The following is a 22,809-nucleotide window of genomic DNA, read 5'->3' as shown; positions in this document are numbered from 1 at the left end:
CAGCCTATGGACCAGATATACACAACGATCGCTTAATGCTCTGCGGGTCCAGTACAACGACGCTTTCAGGGTGCTGTTGCGGCTGCCGCGATACTGCAGCGCGTCCGGGATGTTTGCGGACGCGAGCGTTGACGGTTTCCACGCCACGCTCCGCAAGCGTTGCGCCGCGGTGCTCGGTAGGGTGCGTGACAGCCGCCACAGCCTCCTGGCCGTCGTGGCTAGCAGGTGGGACAGTGGCCTTCTGAAGCACTGGTCCGCCATGCACGTTAGCCGCATTAATAAATTTAATTTAATATAATTGAATTTAATTTAATTTAATGATGTGTAATTGTATTTTAATTTTAATTCTAATTTTAATTCTAATTTTAATATTTGATATGTTAAATTGTATAATTGTAATTGTAATTGTATATGGATTCCGAATTGTCCGAAATAAATGAATTTTATTTTATTTATTTATAACTCCATAATAGATGGATAAAGTCTAAGGAAAAAACGTGCCTCGAAAATCAAGAAAATTTGATTCTCGTTCAGAGGGCGCTACTAGCTTTGGCCTACTGTCGTATAGATGGCGTTGACGGTTTCGTTTGTTATTTAACAATTTTAACGCATATCAGTGAAAGAACATAGGTCAAAATCATAAAAATAATTAATGCAAATAAAAAAAATCATTTATCCATATTTAAATACATTTTATCGTATTTTTATAAATCTTCATTTTTAGTTTTAAAGTGTGTCGACAGATGGCAGTGAATTTACTGGGGTTACAAAATTTACTATGACAGTACCGCTCTAGTATAAGTTACTCTATGCTAATATTGATACCCGAGCAAGCGAAAGATTCCAAAAATGGAATCTTAAGCGTTGCGAGGGTTTCAAGGCACGAGAGTTAAACAAATTTTGCCGCCGAGTGACACACAAAATTTTTCACCACACGTCATCATGTCAGCCGATAGACGTCCACCGCTTGACATAGGCCTCCCCCAAGGCTCGCCACTCCGACCGATCCTGTGCCGCTTTCACCAGGTCGTCGCTCCATCTCGTTGGAGGCCTACCGGCAGCTCGTCTTCCACCACAACACCTACGCGAGGAAAATATGTGCCCATAGTTCTTAATTTGCTGACATAAGAGCTATGGGACATATTTTTGAGTAAGATTTATGCACCTATATTTTTACACTTAACCTTACTAGTTTTTACACTAGATTGTACAGTCAGCATCGAATAGAAGAGACGGCCAAACTTACTGTAAAATATCAAACAAAATCGAACCAAATCAAATTTAAATAAACGTTATTAAATATTTATTACAATTCCAATTCCACCAGCAAACATAAGGAAACAACTCATAATTTGCATTCGATTACTTTGCTAACATGTGGATAAAACGCAACTTTCTCATTCGTTTTTGAACACACAAGAGCTGGTATGGTAAAAAAAAATTTTTCCCCTCACTAGCTCGGAAAGCCGTCTTTTATCATTTAAAACAAGCGGGGAAAAACGCATTTTATCCACTAGTGGGGAAAGTAATTTGACCTTGGATGGAGCGTGTTTAAGTAGCTTGACAGATAACAAAACGTAAAACGCTCATAATAATGGTTCGTTCAATATTAATTATCATTAAATAAATGGTTTGAGAATCTAATAAAAAATACCAGATTTAGCTTTATTTAATAATTTTAAGTCATAAACCGTAAAATTCCATAATAAACGTTTGTTTATTAATAATTATGTTAAATATAATTCTGAACGCACAAGTTAAGTCGATGCAATTTCAAAACGCATCATTGACATTTCATACGTCAGAAATGTCAACATTGTCAACAAAAAAATTACTTAAAAACTTCTCACGTAAAAGTACAGAATTTCCAGTTTCTTGTTATAATATCGTAAAAAAATGAGTGATTCCAGTTGATGAAGATGATCTAACGCCTGTGGATGTTGCACTTTCCTCGCTATAGTGAGGGGAAAAGTTTTGTGTTGCACACGGGTGCAAATGTATTTTACTTCTCGTGTGTTAAAACACTCGCTACGCTCAGGATTCTATTTTAGAACCACTCGCTTCGCTCGTGGTTCAACTATAAAATCCTTTCGCTTGCTCGTGTTTCAATTCCACACTCGCGGGTAAAATACAACTTTGCACCCTTGTATAACAAATAACTATTTTTAGGTACCTATTTATTGAAAGACAACTAACCTACATTCCTGTCAGCAGTTGGACTTTGGTTATGTTAGGTATAAACAGAACTGCACCTGGCACAAACATATTCTATTGCCAACAAGTGCGAGTCGGACTCGCGTTCCAAGGGTTCCGTACATTACACAATTTTCAACAATGTATTTTTTTATGTGAAACGTGAGTGAAATGTCTAAAAAACCCGTAGAGGTCGGATAAAAAACTAAGTTATTAAGTCCGACTCACGCTTGACTGTATATTTCTAATAGGTTTTCCTGTCATCTATAGGTAAAGAACTATTTTGTTTATTTTTTTTCAAAACTTTAGACCAAGTAGTTTCGGAGATAGAGAAAATAGACATAAAATTGACATTTTATGTCTATTTTCTTTAATAACTTCCAAACTATCTAACTAACTATACAACTTCTATTTTAAAATTACAAAAAAATATATTTGAGAATCTTAGAATGAGGTGTTTCATTTGATATGTAACACAATATAGTTTGAAAAACTTTATTTTGAATTTTCTCATTAACCCTCCAAAAGTGACCCCCATGTTTAAAATTCATTTGTTTACGTTAAATGTCCATCTTTGGGTTACAAATTTACATATGTGTACCAAATTTCAACTTAATTAGTTCAGTAGTTTTGAAGAAAATGGGCTGTGACAGACGGACAGACAGACAGACAGACGCAAGAGTGATCCTATAAGGGTTCCGTTTTTTTCCTTGTGTGATGGTTTTATTGGCGATGGTAATTTAAAAAACAATCATGGTGTATGTGTGTCATGGATAATTTTTTTCACTATGTGGGTAAAGATAAATTGATAGTTTCGGTATTCTTGTTCATTCATTTCCAAGCATGTCACATTTGTTTATAATATTATTATGACAGTTATAAGATATCGATAATGTAAAAATATCGACGAACTAAATCTCGGAAGGAAGTCACTAGCGTTGCCTAGTTCGTGCTAGAAAAATCTTTATGTCTCTGATCATATTTCACAGAATAACATCGTATACATTATTTCATCCATCACAATAGGTACTCATAATCAGTTTTTCTGCTACTATATCATATGATATGAGCCCCCAGGAAGGCTTTCCATTTTGTATATAAATTCCATTTTGTATATATATTAAATTCTCTGTATTTTTGCAACTATGGTATCTAAAGCTACATAAACTAATTTCGGACATAGATATACCTTATCCTATTGTAAGTATGTACAAAGTTTCAGAGCAATCTAGCTAGTCTATAAAACTCCCGTGAGACTCAAACATATTAGATTATTTTATTCGACTTAATAATACGTGAGTGACCCGGTTTAAAATAATCTAATAAATCTAGCTAGTCGTTTTAAAATGAGAGCGGAACTACGTTTGTATGGAGAACCGAGCTTGCCGGAGACCCTTAAGCTGTCTGTCAATTAAGCTACATGAAATGAAATGCAACACGAACATATTCAGTTTATGAATTTTATGATCAAAGCCTGTCAATTTTACATTCTCATTTTGATATTTCCAATAGGCTATTTTCGGGCATCTAAAGCATTAAACAGTGCAGCAACATTCATTGTTCATATAATAATATAATTTGGCTGTGTATTAACGCCAATAAAATTTTGCGCCAATGAATTTTTATGAGCTCCAAACAAAAGCATCATAATATTATTAAAAAACCGGCAGCAAAATCAAGCCACCCAAAAAAATTATAGGCAACTTGAAATGAAAGGTTTCCAATTTACAACTTAAATAAAGTTATCTCTATGTTTAGGCTGCCCTGGACGTTTGTCTGTAATGTATTGGCAATTGGCATTATTGGCAACAACTACCTATCTATCGAAGCTTTCGATTGCATAATTATATTAAGTAGGTTTCAAAATCGGCCAAGTGTGAGTCGGACTCGCCGACCGAGGGTTCCGTACTTTTTAGTATTTGTTGTTGTAGCGGCAACAGAAATACATCATCTGTGAAAATTTCAACTGTCTAGCTATCACGGTTCATGAGATACAGCCTGGTGACAGACAGACGGACAGATAGACAGACGGACAGCGGAGTCTTAGTAATAAGGGTTCCATTTTTACCCTTTGGGTACGGAACCCTAAAAAGTACTTAATAACTTAAAAAGGTAATTTTAACACATAATTAGAAGTATTCAATCCCCAATTTATTGCCTGCTTTCGGACTTGAAGAACGATATTGGATCGAAATTAAACTTTCGTGAGACATATTTCAAAATATTTTAGATCAGTACGGTTTCACTCATTATTATTTTTAGTCGCTTTTGGCGACATGTTTCGGCTGTAGGTACTTCGTGCACGAAGTACAGCCGCCGCGGACACTCGTGCCTGAGGAAGGATTCCCGACGAATCCGAAACATGTCGCCAAAAGCGACTAAAAATAATAGTGAGTGAAACCATACTGATTTCGATATTGGATCATTATTATATCAGTCTACCTAAACGTAATCATTAAATCTTTTGCAAAATGTACATCTACATATACATGGAACTTGCGACAGTTTGAGATAAGGTTTAATCTCTGAAAAATCGGAGGCGCCCTCGGAATATATTTTGCTAAAACGACGAACTTTGTAGCTAATGGTGTCCGTCCTGACGACCCTGACGTGTTTAGATTTTTCTTACTTAGGCGTTATTTTTCTTATCTGATTTGACGAATAATTTCCTCATTATATATTATTAGTTTAATTCCTGTATTTTTACATGTCATTTATATAGTCACCGGCATAATTTTATTTTTATTTTATTTTATTTATTTGGGGCATCAACAGCAATACAAAAATTAATACAAATCATAGTGAGCAGAAAACATTGCCAATAACAGATGTCCACAAAAGTACAATTAACATGCAATAACTAAGTGGAAACACAAAAAAAAAGAAGGGAGTAAAAAAGCATTCTATACAAACTAGATATGGCTTGCATAACAATAATAATCAGAATATGGACAGGATTAAAAACCCCAACCCCAATTTAACCATGAGAGCAAGTCGTTAATCTTTCGTGCAACGAACTTTTCTGCAGGGTAATACAATTGTTCGCCACACCTACACGAAGAACAAAACAAACGTATTCTGTTCCGTTAATAAGACTAAAGAATTTTTTAAAGGATAAATCACATTAATCCGTAAGTTAACAACTCCGACCTTTTGGTAGTGAAAGTTCAAATGTTGAAAGGTAAGTGACGGAATACGTCTCCATGACAACAGGAACAAATTTATTGTTCGGATACCATGATAACTATATGTGCTATAACAATAAGGGCATATACATAGTTATAAGATGACTCTATTGACAAGATATTATTTGTTGTGCAAATATTTTCATTGCAGGAGTACAAAGAAAATTATAAACGCATATGTAAATGAAGCGCAATAGCCCGTGACCCGAATCCGGGACCCCCAGATTACCATTTCAGCGCGTTAAGCAATTTGCCAACATTTACGCTGACGTCATCGCTCGAATTTATCCTTTTGCGACTCTTTTCTTATAGCGTACGTATCTTATAATCGTACTTCTTACTTGAAGGGCTTTTTGTAGAATCAATCATTCAGTTTTAATGATTTATTCAAATGAGAAAAATATTTTATAGAAATAAGATTTAATGAAAAACAGACACTGACCCAGATAAGACTTCAGTATAGGCACATAGGCAATTATATAGGCATATAATTTATACTCAAGACATTTATCATTCATTTAACTTAAGGTTTGTCTGAGAAATTCTATTCTAGCCCAATCCTGTTCAAATGTCACACCCCTACTATTTTAATGGCCATCCCAAACAAAGTGTCAAACGGAACATTATACCAATATGGCACTTGGTCCAATTTACTCGCCCCTTCGGTACCCGAGGCACGTTCTACCCTGTCCTTTGAACGCATTTTGGCGGTAAAACGACAGGGGAATATCAAATAGTGGTAATAAGTTGATGTTGTCCTAGATTTTGTATAATTTTTTTGACGTTAATGTCATAAATCATAACAATTTTGTAGCAACGTCGCTAACTATTTTGATATAAATACTAGCCAAATTAATCCTATCATCAAGATAAACCCCCGTATGGATTCTAATTAGACCAAATTATTAATAGGTACACTATTGTACCTGTACCTGTATCACAACTATTACGGTTCCGTATTTGAATCCCTATAATGAAAAGAGGGAAATCATAATATTTTCATTGTGAATTTGAAATAAAACCTGCCTCTGGATTGCAAAGCTCAGTTTTTTTAATCTACCTAGAAATGAGCCTGAAAACAAATTCAGAGTAGTACTTAGGCCCTTTTTTAAACCGTATACATCAATTACATTAATATGGATTGTTAGTTACTTACGTACATGATACAAGACATTTATTGACGTATTTTCATACTAGGTATTTTGTTCTTAGATTACTCTTCCTCGTATATCATGTCATAAAATAAAGAGAAACATTTCCGAGTCGTTAAAAAACCAATAATATATTATCGGGATTCGAACGTGAACCACCAGATTCATTAGCTAGCACGGTCACTACACTAGCCTAATACGGTCGTCACGTCATAATTTATGTTGTGTCTGGCAAATAGCCAGAGTTATGGCCGATACTCTATCAGTATAACATTGTTAGAGCCCGTGAATTGACAGATACACACTATCCCAAAACGAGCAAGCTCACATACTTGGCCTAGATTTAGAATTTAGTCCATTATGTGTTTGGTACATTATGCGTGTTTGCTAAAATTAAGTACATGCATGTATGGCTTTGTTAATTACAAATAACAACCTTCTTTAAGACACTGGCCTACACGTCTGAGAAGCCATTTATAGGTAGAGATCTAGAGAGTCACCGATCTGCACAGGGACAGCGCAGCGTGGGAAAGTTTTATTATAATAGATAGTATTGTATAGCAACGTAATTTTGAATACTTTGACTGTTCCTAACACTCCAAATATGTCATTCACGGAATAAACACACTTTTACCTAATTTAAGTGGTTTTCCTCCAACATGGTAGCAGAGCGTGGTTAAAGTCGCTTAAAGTGTAGTAAGCGTAGCAACGTAATTTTGAATACTTTGACTGTTCCTAACACTCCAAACATGTCATTCACGGAATAAACACACTTTTACCTAATTCAAGTGGTTTTCCTCCAACATGGTAGCAGAGCGTGGTTAAAGTCGCTTAAAGTGTAGTAAGCGTAGCAACGTAATTTTGAATACTTTGACTGTTCCTAACACTCCAAATATGTCATTCACGGAATAATAAATAATAAATAAATAAAAATGTTATTTATTTAGGTATCAACCCATTACATTAAGAATAATAATAATAATAATAATAAATATTCTTTATTGCACCACAAAGAAACAAATTTTTTAAAACAGATTATTATTATTAATCTAATTTATACATTCTAATCTACATTAAATTTTACTATTCTAAACTAAACTAAACTAATTATTACCTAATCTAACACTAATTAAATATTTGCAGCGGAGGCCTTGCTCATACAGTAGCAGGTTGCGTACACTACGCTAACAATGCTGTTCATCGATTCGCTCACTCTCCCGACAAACGACCAGTGCCTTTCACGCATTATAGCGTAAAAGTCGTCTACTCTGTTCACGGCGAACATGCCAGATGCACTACACCGCCACGGTAGCCGTAACATTGCACGAAACGCGTTGTTGAATAAACACACTTTTACCTAATTCAAGTGGTTTTCCTCCAACAGAGTGGACATCACTTTTTTTTTTTTTTTTACGTTGGGTATTTTTTTTAACAATGGAAACTTACTGCCCTTACTGGCATACTGACTGGGCTACTAGCGTACTGGGCATACAGAAAGCCCATTGAAAGACGATTTCAGCAGGTAGATACACTAGGTACAGTAAATGAACTTATCTTTTAAAAACTTTAACTTAATTCACTTCGACATACTAGCTGTATAAAAACTGGATAAGCACTTGAATCCAAGAACAGACAAAAAATTTTGAAAATAATGCACTTTATACATAATTTGTCAGTTACCATTAAAACGCTTGTTACAACAACGCTTGTTAAAATCAACCTCAAAGAAAGAAAGAGAATAAAATAAAATATAAAGTGTAACATATGACACACATATACTAACATCTTCATCACAGATCTTTTTTAGACATAAGTTAGCTGACACAATCCTGCGGGAACTGAAAGATGTAAACACTAAGGGTATGCGCGCACGAGCAACTTAGTCGCCAGGCGATGTATTTGCCTCTTTTCGACAAATAAATCGCCTTGCGACTAAGCTGCTGTGTCCGCAACTATTTTATCTTTCACATCAAGCCTATGGGTAAGTATGAAAGTGCGCGCATGTAGCGACGCGACAAGCGGGAGACTTTCTGAGGGCCTACCGCGAACCACGTTAGACGTGTTGCTTCCCTCTCACACTTACATACGAATTTACAAGTGCGACAGAGAGGCAACACGTCGAACGTGGTTCGCGGTAGGCCCTCTGGCCGACCGGCAACTTTTTTGTCGCCGTGCGCGCACTTGCATTGAAACCAATAGGGAAGGAGACAGTTGCGTCGACTTGTCTCCGAACCCGCTGGTGCCCGCGGACAAAAAAGTCTTCCGGGAGTCGCGTCGCTACGTGTGCGCACTTCCATACTAACCCATAGACTCGATGTGAGAGACAAAATAATCGCGGAGACAAAAGTTGCTCTTGCGTGCATACCTTAATAGGCAATAAACGATTTCTGATTCTGATCAACCTCAATTAATCAAATTTGCACGTACACCTACCTACTGACGTACGTACCTATACCTACTTGAGGTCAACTCGGCGAAGACCGTCTGACGGCGAAGGCCGTCTAGCAAGAATTACAGTAAATTCTGCACAGCTACGAGGATGGCAACACAATTTACGTAATGATAAAACGGTTCTAGTTCATACTAATTTACACAGATGGCGCTACCTCTAGCATGAAGAGAAAAACCGGCCTTTCAAGTTTAGTCAGGTTCGCAACTCGTATTGGGAGTACAACACGTTGTCGGAAAAAAATCTTTTGAGTGATTAAACTGAAGTGTTTTTAAGATCGATGCAGGTAAGTCTATTCTTTATTAATGTATTTATATGAATATTATATTACAATAACGTTAAACTCGGTATTTCACGAAGATATTTCTGGTGGAAATAAACACCTCAAAATGTAGTAGTGGCGAAGTCCGTCAAAAGTTTGGAGGCTAATATCGTCATAATTATGCCGGTCTTCACCGTTTTCAGAAGTTGCCAACTTTTTCTGTACCTTATACCTTCCACCACTCTTCTCTTTCCGAACAAACTATATAATATTTGTTACTTTTTGTGGTATTCTTGGCCTCAATTTTTTATAAAATACTTAAATTAATACTCGTATAATACTTTACTTAAGAATATATTGATCTCAATGTTTGATCTCATTGTTTTATTAATACTTACCTGCGTGTTTTTTACCCCTGCATGGCGATGTATGCCAGTCGCAGTCTTACCCGACAAACGAAACTTTGCATGAAATTAGCCATAATAAACCCTATTCTAGAGATATTAGAGTCTACATTCAGTTGTTATTGTAGTTCGCACTCGTACAAAAATCTATAATTACGTAGGTTGCCTATGTGTAGGCAAATTTGCCATTAGGCGATCTTAGCCGACATTGGCGCTGAGTTCGTCCATTGCGACGTGTTTGTAGAAACGAGTGTTTATTTCAATATCCGATGCCTTATATGAGAATTTGGCAAGTTTAATTAGAAACCAACGAAATATTTTATCAACTAGTTTCCGAAAATTTTACTTTCAGGTAACAGGATAGCTAACATTTGTCAAGTATTTTATTTTTAAATAAAGTATGCCGATCTTCGCCGAGTTGACCTTATACATATATTTATTTTATATTTACCTTTAACGCTATAGTAAAATTAACCTTTTTTAATAGAGGTGTTTATAGCAGAAAATTCCATGACCTTGGCGTGCGACTTTAGGGCCACCCCACACTAGCGTCCTTTGAGCGTCGGCGTCTAGTGAGCGCTATGGAAAATGGCGTCGCTGCGCAGTTGCGCCAACGTTGCGTCGAGCAGCAGCCATAGAGTTGACTCGACGCCCACGCTCGAGAGACGCTAGTGTGGGGTGGCCCTTAGACATCGTCAGGTAGATCGCATCAGCTCGTTTGGCAATTCAGAAAAACGTATGACGCTAAGGGACTTTGCGTAGAATTACACAGAGTGGTTTAAACTTCTTTCTAGTTTTTGTTTAATTATCAACATATGTACAGGCGCTGTTTACAGGTACCTCGTTGATTTTCATTTGAAAAACATCATAAGTAATGGACAACTATATCGATTACTTGCAAACAAACATCTAGGTGAGTACCTAACACACGTCTGTTGTTTTTTCTTCTGTTGCTTCTTTCTCCTTTGATTTTTTTGCTTCGCTCTATTGTAATGTAGTTATTATAATAATGGAATGTAATACATACGTATGTAAATCAAAGTGTACGATCTACTTCAAAGTAAAAAGTTAACTTTCAAAGATCCTATAAAGCGGTTACTAAAGTTAGACCAAGGTAAGTCTGCAACGATTTAATAGCAGCACACGCAGTGCTAGTGTTATTTATACGTCATAATTTAATAGAAGTTTGACGTTTAAAATAACACTTGCACTAGCTGCGTGTGCTATCAAAATCGTTGCAGACTTATCTTGGTCTAACTACCTACTTATTTAGTGCTCATTCTTAATCGACTACTAACAGTTTTACGTATTGATTTCAGGAGGCATATTCTGACCAGACACGTGACTTTCGACACTTACAGATGACAGATCATATCCACAACAAATCCAGATCACAACCGGGATCATATCTATTCTTTGATAGGCTACAAGTTAAATGCTGTCATTTAGTTATCAGTCGCGTGTGCATTTCGCTCGTATTTGTGCGTACATGTATTGGCGTACACATACGGGCGAATGAGAACAAAATTTATATATATATATTTTTTTATTATAAAATATATATAATTATAGATATAAATTTATAAATATAATATTTAATGTCAAAATGTAGGTAAGCTTGAATTGGCCTCGTGTTATTATAATTAGAATAAACCCCCAGTTTTATTTTAATCAGACATACCTAGGTATGTGCTACTGATACCGCCGTAGCCTCTAGGGCTAATATGGTCGCCTTTTTATCATTTGTCACCATGCCTGTAACTAGCCAGATGTAAGGCAATGTTCCAACAGCTTAGCATATTCCTCTGACATGTTCTGCTCACATAACCTCTTCTAACAAGTTTAGTATGAAAGTGCGAAAGTGACGCATGATATGACAGGTAATAAAAATAGGACCATGATATCCGTGCTGTATTCTTAGTACCATTTCATCACTACGTAGCGCAATAATTCGTCCTTAAACGACTGTCGCACATAGTGTCGTCCAGCCTGGCGCAACTAGGAACAATAGTTATTTGTACAACAAGAGAGCAAAGGTTGATATTTCTTCGAGTGCTTATTTTGAGTCCCATGCAAGCGAAAGATTATTATAATCTAACGTACGCATAATTGATGCCATTGGCCAGTAAGGAGGTCCCGTCTCTTAAAACGTAGTGGTTATATTCTCTTTGGTGTCGTCGTGGGCCAAGTTTGGGCCAAGTCCCCAAGGCCCAAGATTCAAGAGTTTGAGCGAGTTGTTTTTCTTTGAAATGCAGTTCGCCCTATAAAAAAATACCCTTTACAAAGCTCTACCTACATTTTAAGGTTGTTAAGAAATAAAACGATGACAGAAAAAAATCAAAATCAACGGTATAAATGACCATACAACTTTATAGGTACATTATTCTCATCTCATATCATAAACATACTTTATACATTCGTATTACCAGCTCAATATAAATAAATAGTCCATACGCGCCCCGGGGAGCGTAAAAGTCGTTCACACGTTGAATAATGCGCGGTGGTTACGCCGCTCTATAGCGAACACAGATAAAATATACAGAGGATTCACTTGTTTAATAGGTTACAGTTTCCTATAGTACGAGTAGAATGGCTTTACATCAATCACGAAATGAAATCTATAAAAACACACGAGAGCACATTCTGACAGCTATCGGCTTTTTTGTTTTGGCATATATTAGTACATTTTACAACTAGTGTAAAAAGACATTTCACACGTGTTGTAAACGACGTTTTTTAATACAATTGCGAAAAAATAATAAATTAATATATCATTAGTAGAATCATACCACCAAACCTAAGCTATACAGCTAAGATACGCGAGCTGCCGCAGCCCGCGATACCTTCATACAGGTGACTGTCCATTTGTAACTGCCGCTGCACTGCAGTTGCGACGTTACGCGGTGCCGCACTACTGTAGCAGCACGACTGCGGCTGTTGCGGCGTGCAGTCGCGACAGCGTTCTTTGATGGCTTGTCAATGTCAAGTCATATAATGTCAGACGTACAAATAAAATACTAATTTACTTTTGTATTTTTTACGTGAAGAAGCGAGTGACGATAATGCTACATGCTACATGAAAAAGAAGACCAGTTTGCCTTTCTACAATAGTCAAGAGTCCGACGAAGGCAGCTACGCAATATTAATAAAAAATCTGATATTTAATGGTGATCCTTTATTCAGATAATATTGCCGATTAAATGAAAAGCAATTCAACATTGAATGAGACTTAATAATTGACGAAATACAATCAAATTACTCAAATATAATTAATGCAGAGGAAAATTTATTCTTAACATTAAGGTAAGTTCACAATGTGAAATTTTCTTCCCCATCCTCTTGCCTAAATGCGTGACCACCAGGTGACCACCGCACACAACAATCCGATGCGATGAATAAAATTATTTGTAAGAGCTATAAGTAATTGCGCAATTTACACTTCATATTGTCAAGTTTCCTATTTGAAACTGAAACACAAATTAAAATCCCTCTTGTGTTGCAGGTGTCCATGGGCGGCACGGCACTCTTTATGATATGACCGTGCATCCATATAAAACTTGACGGGCGAGACAAGAAATCCTTTATGAAGAAAGCTATTGCCCTCATCTTGGACGATAGAAAGAACTTCAAATAAATTAATTTGAATAATAAATGGTTTCCTCGTGTTGGTGTGAAGAAAAATTGCGTGTTGCATTGTAACAAAGTTTGTTTAACCCTCATGCCTTAAGACCCCCGCAACTGTCAATATTCTAAATTTTAAACCATTCGCTTCTCTCGTGGTTCAATTTTGTATCCTTTCGTATGTTTGGATATCAATATATTACCAGGAGGTATTAAACGACATCTTTGCTCCTTGTAATAAAAATTAATGATTGCTTCGTTTATTTAGCTCAGGAATGGCTTTGCAAATTTTGCAATGACAAAATTAGAAAGTGTCGCCATAAACGACATTATATAATATGATATTACGACTAGAGTTGCCAGGAATATTCGGCAACTATTCGGCCTATTCGGCCACTTTGCCGATTATTCGGTATTCTATTTGCCTCTCTATCGCTCGTGCCCTGTCGAGCTTATAGCTATCCTCGCAAAACTACGAAAAAATAAAAAAACTGTTTATTTAATGAATTTATCATGAAATGATAAAAAAAATCACGTAGGAAAATATAGCTTGGCCAGGATTAGGGAATATTACGCGAAACTGCGTAGGGGGCGCCAGGGCGCCACTAACACAATCTGAGGGTCTATCGCAAACCAAAATGAAAATCGAAATTTCGTTATCTAACATCTCTGTCACTCTTGCATATTCGAGCGATAAAGAGGCAGATAGCGAAATTTCGGATTCGCGTTTTCCGGTAGGTCCTCTGTAAATAAACCACCTTGATGCATCAATGTCATATTTTGTTATCTCTGAAAACTTGTCAAAAACCTATTAAAGGTACAGTATGTATACGTTGCTCTATGGTTTACTAAAAAGGCTAGTCCTGCACTCTGGTGGCAGAACATTGCAGTAATATCCCCTTTTGTCTTAGGCTAGTATACTAGTACCTAAAGGAAATGGATGAGTAGATTTTTGTTTGTTCTTATTTACTGACAAATTAGGACACTATTTCCCCTCTGCCGAGGTACAAGATCAATTGTGCATGCATACAACTAGCGCGGTGCGTGTTGTACACAATTATTGTGTACAACACACACGTTTCCTAACCGGCTCGGTGATATGTCTCAATATAGATTAGCAAAAAAGTTTACAGTAGGGACAGTCGCCATCAGATATATCGGAGCGACCGAGGTGCTAAAAATATCTGAACACTCTAGCGCCTTGACAATAAAGGCGTGTTCAGATATTTGTGAGCTCCTGGGCCGACCCGATATATCTGCGATATATGGCGACTGTACCATCGGGGTTGTATATCCTTGGGTGTAATAAGCTCCTTATTAGAACGTAGTGGTTATATCCTCTTTGCTTAGAACTACTCATATCTGTGACCCAAAGACATTTCAGTGCAGGTGACAGATTTGACGTGCGGTCTGCAGCCGCAGTTGCAATAATACACTAAATATGCAAAAATGGCCATGCTACGTGCAGTCGGCCTTGTCATTAATTTTACTATGGAAATTGACAATAACACCGACGTGTCGGAGCAGTAGTGCAGCTGCGGTTGGGAAAACGTTAAAATCACCATATTACGTGCAGTCGATATCGTCATTCATTTTACTATGGAAATTGACAATAACACCGACGCGTTCAGGCCGCTGCAGTAGTGTCGGAGCAGTAACGCAGCTGCGGTTGGAAATGGACAGTCACCTTACTCGTGCGCGCCCCGGCCGCGGCCGCCGCGGGCCCGGCGCGGGTTGGTCAACGACACCTCCTCATAACTCATGAGGCCCTGGTACCAGCCTGCTCCGCGCTAAATTCAATTTCAAGTACCACTTTTTGAGCAACTGTATTAAAAAATAGAGTTACAGATCCGATCCTATACTACGCAGAAATAACAAATAAATAACAGACAGATGAATAAGAAAGCAAATATCAATTAATTTAAGTACTACCGCACCCATTAGTCCCATTTTTTACAGGACGACACGAGTGCGAGTGGTCGTATTTTTTCATGGGTTGTTAATTTAGAGTTGTGTCAATGCGCATCCCGGTAACATTCCCCATTTTGTATGGGGAAATTTCTCGCTCGGTAACATTTTCCATACAAAATGGGTAATGTTACCGGGAACGGCACAACTAGTTGTTATGAGACGAGTTCTATCTCGCTCACATACCGTAGTAGCGTACGAATCCGCATCAGTGTGATAAAATGGGAACCACATAAAAAAAGTCAAGGTCAAATATTTACGCTCGCCAAGATTTGAAAGCAATTGGAATTGAACGTCTGATCTGACGGATAGGTTAACCTGTACCCAGGTATATGTATTCTGTGCAAAGCTCCCCCGGTTGCTTGTTTAACACACTTTTACTGCCGTATGCTTAAACCACACTTACCGTCGACGACGATGTTTAAACTACAGTTATAAAACTTTACTTGTGGTTTTGCATGTAAGTAGGATAGGAGCTCAATTGTATTAGGTGTTTATACTGAATTTTGTTGCTGCTTTTGGCTTTTACTTATACAAGGACAGGTGTAACAAAAACAGTGGGATCCGTTTATCCGAATATGCAACCCGTGAGCTCTTGATCGAGGCACCGGGATGCACGCATGGAAACCCATAAACTCATTATAGCCATTTCTCTGTCATAATTTAAAATTGCACATCTTTTAATAAACACGAAAAATAGTAAAATCTCATTAAGAAAGGTACCTGAACCCCCTACCTAGTGTAAATTTCATTTGATAGCGTGACGTTCGTTCGCGTTTGCGTTATAGGCCAGGAAATGAATGCCCAAAAAAAGTTATAGAGGGAAATACTTGGAACACAATTTTTGACTTCGTAGCTTTGTTTGGACTAGTTAGGTGAACATATCAAAAGTCCCCGGCTGTAACTCTGGTGCTGGGGGGGAGGGGGGGTTTGAAGGTTCCATTTTTCGGTTTTTCGATTATATCTCGAAAACTATGCGTCTGAGCGAATTGGCCACTTATACAAAATGAAAAGAGATTTAATTTGTTACAAGTTTTATTAGGTCAAGTTTTTGATATCTTGTATAGTTTTTTAGATATCCGCTCTTGAAGGTTTATTTAGGGCTCTCATTTTTATCTTGATTATCTACATCAGTGAAGCTGCTAGGCCGGGTTTGGTATCGTTTTCGTATAAATCGGGGGTGCTGAATTCATTTATGGTATCAACATTGACACCATTCCTAAGTAAACACACAATTTTTAAAAAATATTTTTTTAAACTCCTCTACGCTTAAAACGCTGAACCGATTTCGTTGAAATTTGGTATAGAGATGGTTCAAGTCCCGGGACAGTACATAGGATAGTTATTATAACCAAAATCATCTTTTAAGGGTGTGAAAAGTGGGGTGGAAATTTGTAAGGGGAATCAATAACCGCTGAACCTATTTAAATATTCTTTGGGATGGTCTACATGTTTGATTTAGTTGAAAATTACCAAACATACCAAACACCAAACCAAACATGACTTCAAATCTAAATTTAAACAGTAAGTATTAACCTCAGGAATTCAACTTCGGCAAAGAAGCTGAATTCCCCTCACACCAAATTTCACACCTTCAAAGTATGATTTTTGAGATAAAAACTATATTATATCCTGTCTCGGGACTTAGAACATCTATTTACCAAGTTTCAACGAAATCGGTTCAGCGCTTTAAGCGTGAAGAGGAGTAAAAAAAAAGCTATTTGTTTAAAATTTATATGTTTTTACTTCGGAAAGTTGTCAATGTTGATACCAGCATAAATGAATTCAGCACCCCCGATTTATACGAAAACGATACCAAACCCGGCCTAGCAGCTTCACTGAACGCATAGTTTCCGAGATATAATAAAACAACCGGCCAAGTGCGAGTCGGACTCGCGCACTAAGGGTTCCGTACCATTAAGGAAAAAACCGGCAAAAAAATCACTTTTGTTGTATGGGAGCCCCATTTAAATATTTATATTATTCTGTTTTTAGTATTTGTTATTATAGCGGCAACAGAAATACATCTGTGAAAATTTCAACTGTCTAGCTATCACGGTTTATGAGATACAGCCTGGTGACAGACAGACGGACAGTGGAGTCTTAGTAATAGGGTCCCGTTTTTTCCCTTTGGGTACGGAACCCTAATAAAAGGAAAAAATAAAAAAATAGAATCGACAAAAAAACTATTTCATCAACGATCCTCACCAAATTTCACAAGAATTGAGCACTGTAGAGGAGAACATCCGGACATACGAAATAATTTTTGCCCAAGTGGAAACGGCGACCTTCGCTAACGCTCGGTTAATAAAAGCCTACCATAAGGCCCCAAACGCACGTTAGCGCTTTTTCAACGCGCGTTAAAAAAGCGCTTGAATCAGTCCGCACGCTAAATTCGATTTAACGACCAAGGCTATAAATCCGAAAATCCAACAACGCTTGATAAAAAGCGCCACCGCCATCGTGTGAATAAAACGAAATATATAGTATTGTATCCATTACGGCAAGTCAAGTCAAGTGGCATGACACATCATTCAAACGCTTTTTTAACGCGCGTTGAATAAGCGATCGTGCGTATTAGGCCTTAATATATAATTTATTTGTGACGCATACCGTTTCGACGTGGCACTAAGCAGTATATAGGAGTAATAAATAACATATACTAATCTATGGCACTAAGGACAGTAAGGACTATTTAGCAACGCAACAATCAAAAAGTTTATCTTTTTACCCGACTGCCAAAGGAGGAGGGTAATGTTTTTCTGCTAATTGGAATATCCATACGACCATTCTTTTCGGACTTGGTCTTATTACGTTGTTATCTGTATCTTAAGCGCCCTACATACTCGTGCCAGTGCGCGAATAACGGCGCGAAGCCGCGAACGCGAGATTGGCGACGATTTCGCAGATTTATTAAATATATTAATAACGGGTCACACATGTTTTAAGTCGAAAACGCTCTACATGTTTCACTCCGTACCGAGGAGCGTCATCAGGAGCTTGTGTTGACGGTGACGGACCGGCGCAGACTGCGGGCCAGTGTTGCCAACTCGGAATTTGAAAAAATGCCAGACTTGTGTCTAAATTATGCCAGAAATATGCTAAATAATTTTGAAATGTGCTAAAAAAGATGCTAAAATATTACAGGTAACTAAAAACCGGCCATTATGACATAGACATGACATTGACATTGACTATACCATAGATAACACAAAAAGATTAGTGAGTGTAGATGAGACAATTTTTTCGCACAATCTGATTGACAATTTAATTGGTAACGCGTATGAAAAAAAGGTCGCGGTGCGGTGCGGTAGTCTGTTACGGCTTATTATAATTCCTCGTATGTATAAAATATCCTTTGACGGTTGTGCCATGGATTGTCTATTACTGCCAAGTAGGTTTCAAAATTGGCTTAGGGACATAATCACTTGATTCACTAAATTATGCTAAAAAAGATGCCAGATGCTAAATGGAAATTTTCGATGCCAGAGAGTGTGAAATTATGCCATATCTGGCACCAATTATGCCAAGTTGGCAACACTGCTGCGGGCCGCAGCCCTCCGCGCCCGATGACTCGGCGCGGGCGCTGGTGGCGGCAGGGGGGGCGAGAAACTACCCTCGTTTACTGCATTATTGTCAAATGATGGGTTGCACACAACACACTACGTTATTCGCTAATGGTTCGAAATGGTTGGAAATTGGTCGTCATCCGAATTTTAACCGTGATTGTGGTTGGTCAGTGCCTCCGAGCTGGAAAACTGTTTTGGGTACTACGTCGGTGGACAGTGTGGACGACCCATTAGCGAATGACGTAGTGAGTGTTGTGTGCAACCCATCATTTGACAATAATACTGTAAACGAGGGTAGTTTCTCGCCCCCCCCCCCCCCCTGCCGCCACCGGCGCCCGCGCCGAGTCATCGGGCGCGGAGGGCTGCGGCCCGCAGTCTGCGCCGGTCCGTCACCGTCGACGCAAGTTCCTGATGACGCTCCTCGGTACGGAGTGAAACATGTCGAGCGTTTTCGACTTAAAACGCTCCTCGGTACGGAGTGAAACATGTCGAGCGTTTTCGACTTAAAACACGTCAGTGACCCGTTATTGATATATTTAATATGTCTGTGTCTCACGGAAGTTTTGTTATTAAAATTTCGCAGATTGTTTCCCGTTTTTGTCGGTTTTTCAAATTAAGTCCCGTTTTACATATTTAATAATATAATTATATTATTTTAAGCAGCTATATTTTACGTATGATGCCGTAAGATCCCTCTACACTCGTGCGCGAATCGCGGTGCGAAGCCGCGAACCTGAGTGTGAAGTCTAGTTCGCACATAGTCTGGAGGGAGCTATAGAGTTCGACTAAGCTAAAGGCCCCTAGTCACCTTGCAACGAATAACACGCGATTGTATATACATTGCCGGTAAAGTAAGTTCAACGAATTCAATGAGCGCTAACGCGTATGAATTCGCCGCTAGGAGCGCTAGTGTAGATGGTGGTCTTTTCCATAATTCGAAATGTCAAATGTCACTTGTCACTTCAATGACTGACAGCTGTTCTTTAGTCATTTGGACCACTATCAACAGAGGCGCCAACTGGTGAGCAAAAAACGATAGCCCTCATTATTATTGCTCGATTAAAAGCCGTAGCCCGTAACAGACTACCGCATCGCACCGCGACCGTGATGCGGTCAAAATATCTTTCTCTTTTACATTAATTATATCTCTTTCTCGCTGTAACTTATAGCTGCGTCCTTAATGCACGTACGGCGACCACCTTACACACTATTGATACGAGTGCCGCACCGTACCAAGGTCGCGGTGCGGTGTCGTAATCTGTTACGGCTTTGAAAACAGCAATGTCTGTTACAAATCGCCTGCGATTTGTTGGAAGGTCTGTAGAGGCCTTAAATCTGCACCGACTTTGACGGAATAAAGTGTAACAATGTCATTTTAAAAGTAATATTTTCATATTTTAAGTACCGTGCGCCGAAAAGGTACATCATAGCCGCTGCATGAAAAACACCCTATCACCTGTACTAATGTATTTACACCTGTGATGACTAAATAAAAAATGATTGACCATTAACCAGAAAATGCTTATGCACTTGGTTCGACTCTAGTTCTTACTGGATTGTTTTTACCTCTGTTCGTTAGAGATTTATTTCGGACCCAAGTTCCATTACTAAAAAAATTTCATATGACATGGAAGTTTGACATTGACAGTGACAGTGGCAGTACTATAAACTACATAAATTATAAAAAAAATTGGATATTTTTTTATTTCGGAAACCATGGAAGAGTATGAGAATATATACAAACACTTATGTCGTGTGTGTTTAAAACAAAATAATGAACAAAACATGGTTTCTTTATTAGATTTTACCAGCGTTGACGGCTTAAGTTGCTTTGGCAAAGCCATTCTAGCCTTCGCGAGTGTTGACATCCAATCGAACAATGTTTTTCCTACTTTCATGTGCAATGACTGTTTATATGGCCTAAAACAAGCTATTTCTTTTAAAGTAAAGTTCGAAACAAGTGACAAACAGCTTAAAAAGTTGGCAAATCAGTGTTTTTCTGAGACTGAGATCAAAACAAAAGTCGTCGAATATGCAATGTTTAAAAGTTATTTCACCAACGAAGATCTGCAAGGGTGTTCAAGTTCGTACATGGAACGTGAAGTAAAACCCAAGGCGTTCATGCAAAACATCGCTGGAATTGATAATCTGGATGTAGAAATACCTGTGTCTGAAGACAGCTTCAGTGATAATTTTCCAGATAATTCCGATGAATACATTCCTAATCCATCTAAAAAACCTACCCAATCACAAGAAGAGGCAGATGCGATTCTGGATCGCATTGAAAAACTGATAGGCTCATGTGCAGATATATCATCAATAGAATTTAAGAAATGTTTTAAAAAGCAAACCTTCAAGCGGCATAAAAAACTTGCACGAAGACAACAAATGGAACTTCAAAGCATAGAGTCATTTAACTGTAATGTTTGCCATAGAGTCTTGGCTAACAAACATTCATATGATAATCACATGCAGAGACACAATGGGTGTAGATTTGTCTGTGAACATTGTGGAAAGGGGTTTCCAGTGCTTACTGAACTACAAGTACATCAAGTGGCTGTCCATGGGACTGGACCATACCTACAGTGCCGCCAGTGCCCGTACAAAGCTCCACGAAAGTTTAGTCTAACTGAGCATGAAAGGATACACACCGGTGAACGGCCATACACATGTGAAAAGTGTGGTTTAACATTCCGAAGAAGATTTGTCTGGAAGAAGCATCACATCTACCATAATGAGAAAACTATTCAATGCAGTTTATGTCCCCGTAAATTCTATCTGCGGAGTGAGATGCTAGCGCATTGTAATAATGTTCACGAGAGGATGTATGTGTACTTGTGTAATAAATGTGGAGCCACCTATGCAAAGGCTGCTACGGTCAGGCGGCATTTAACAGAAAGACACGGAGTGCCAAGAGAAGTGCAAGGCAAGGTAATTAGGATTAATAAAGGGAAAGGTGATTTTCCAGAATAAATTACATAGTACCAGAGTAAATTAATAGTACCTATTTTAAACAGTCTAAAACTTCTTTATTTTTTCAATATATTTTGTGACTCCTTGCCACCGACAAGATGAAAGTATTTGCTCAATCTTATTTTTTAAAGTACCCTATTCTTTTGTTTTTGTTTAGAATAATTTATGCACTTGACACTACTACTTATAAGTTGCGAATTAATTTATAATTTATAATACAGTTACTTAATGTGGACAAGATGATCTACATTGTTAAGGCTGTGAACATCATGGATCATGGATGATGGTCATGGATCTAGTATTAAGTATGGATTGGGCATGAGTGGTGGGGGGAACTGCCAGAACGGGATAGTCTTATGTATCTTTCAGTAGGAGTAGCAGAAAAAGCTCTATTAGTTTTATTTTTTGTTCTTGTCAGTCTCACTTTTTTTTATTCCCCCCCCCCGTTTAAATTTAGTATGGTTTATGGTGGGCAACAAATAAGCCGACCAAATTACGTAGGTTGTTTTTTGGCATTTTGTCAGGAATGTTTTCACATTTTTATCATAAACAGACATTTAAAATGAACAAATGTAATATAAACCAGATGAAAAAATATACTTCAAATAAAGCATATACCAATAATACCAAAATGTTAATGTTATATTATTATTTGCATATTAATACCTGACCTTTATTTTTATACAAATAGAAATAAAATCAAATGTCAGAAGAATTTGACTTGTACTATTATTCATCTTAGTAAAATGAGCTCAAAGTAGATGTGGTTTTCCTTTTTGATATCTACTTACTTACCTTCTACTGACATAATATTTTTCATCGCCACGTCTTGTTTGGTCTTATACACTGTGGGCACAGAATAACTAATCCGTGGGCTTGATTAACTAAAACGTGATACACAGACTAAAATGTCATACAAAGTTTTCTGAAATAGATTTTGTATTGGCTGCGACACTGCCACTATGTGACTTGGTTAGACATAGGTATAGGCTAGTGACAGACATTAGTTTTAAAGGATTTTTTTACCTTTACTT

General features: G+C 37.8%; 1 protein-coding gene across 1 annotated transcript; it reads left to right on the top strand.

Annotated features, from left to right (window-relative positions):
- Positions 1-20,459: 20,459 nt before the first annotated feature.
- LOC134752748 (zinc finger protein 480-like) lies at positions 20,460-22,464 on the top strand. Its single transcript, XM_063688442.1, has one exon. The coding sequence runs from the start codon at positions 20,519-20,521 to the stop codon at positions 21,773-21,775; it is 1,257 nt and encodes a 418-aa protein (XP_063544512.1). The 5' UTR covers positions 20,460-20,518; the 3' UTR covers positions 21,776-22,464.
- Positions 22,465-22,809: the final 345 nt, after the last annotated feature.

Source organism: Cydia strobilella, chromosome 2, assembly GCF_947568885.1.
Source record: "Cydia strobilella chromosome 2, ilCydStro3.1, whole genome shotgun sequence".
In the NCBI taxonomy this organism is placed as follows: domain Eukaryota; kingdom Metazoa; phylum Arthropoda; class Insecta; order Lepidoptera; family Tortricidae; genus Cydia; species Cydia strobilella.
Note: the sequence above shows the minus strand (reverse complement) of the source record. Positions and strands in the feature narration are given on the sequence as shown.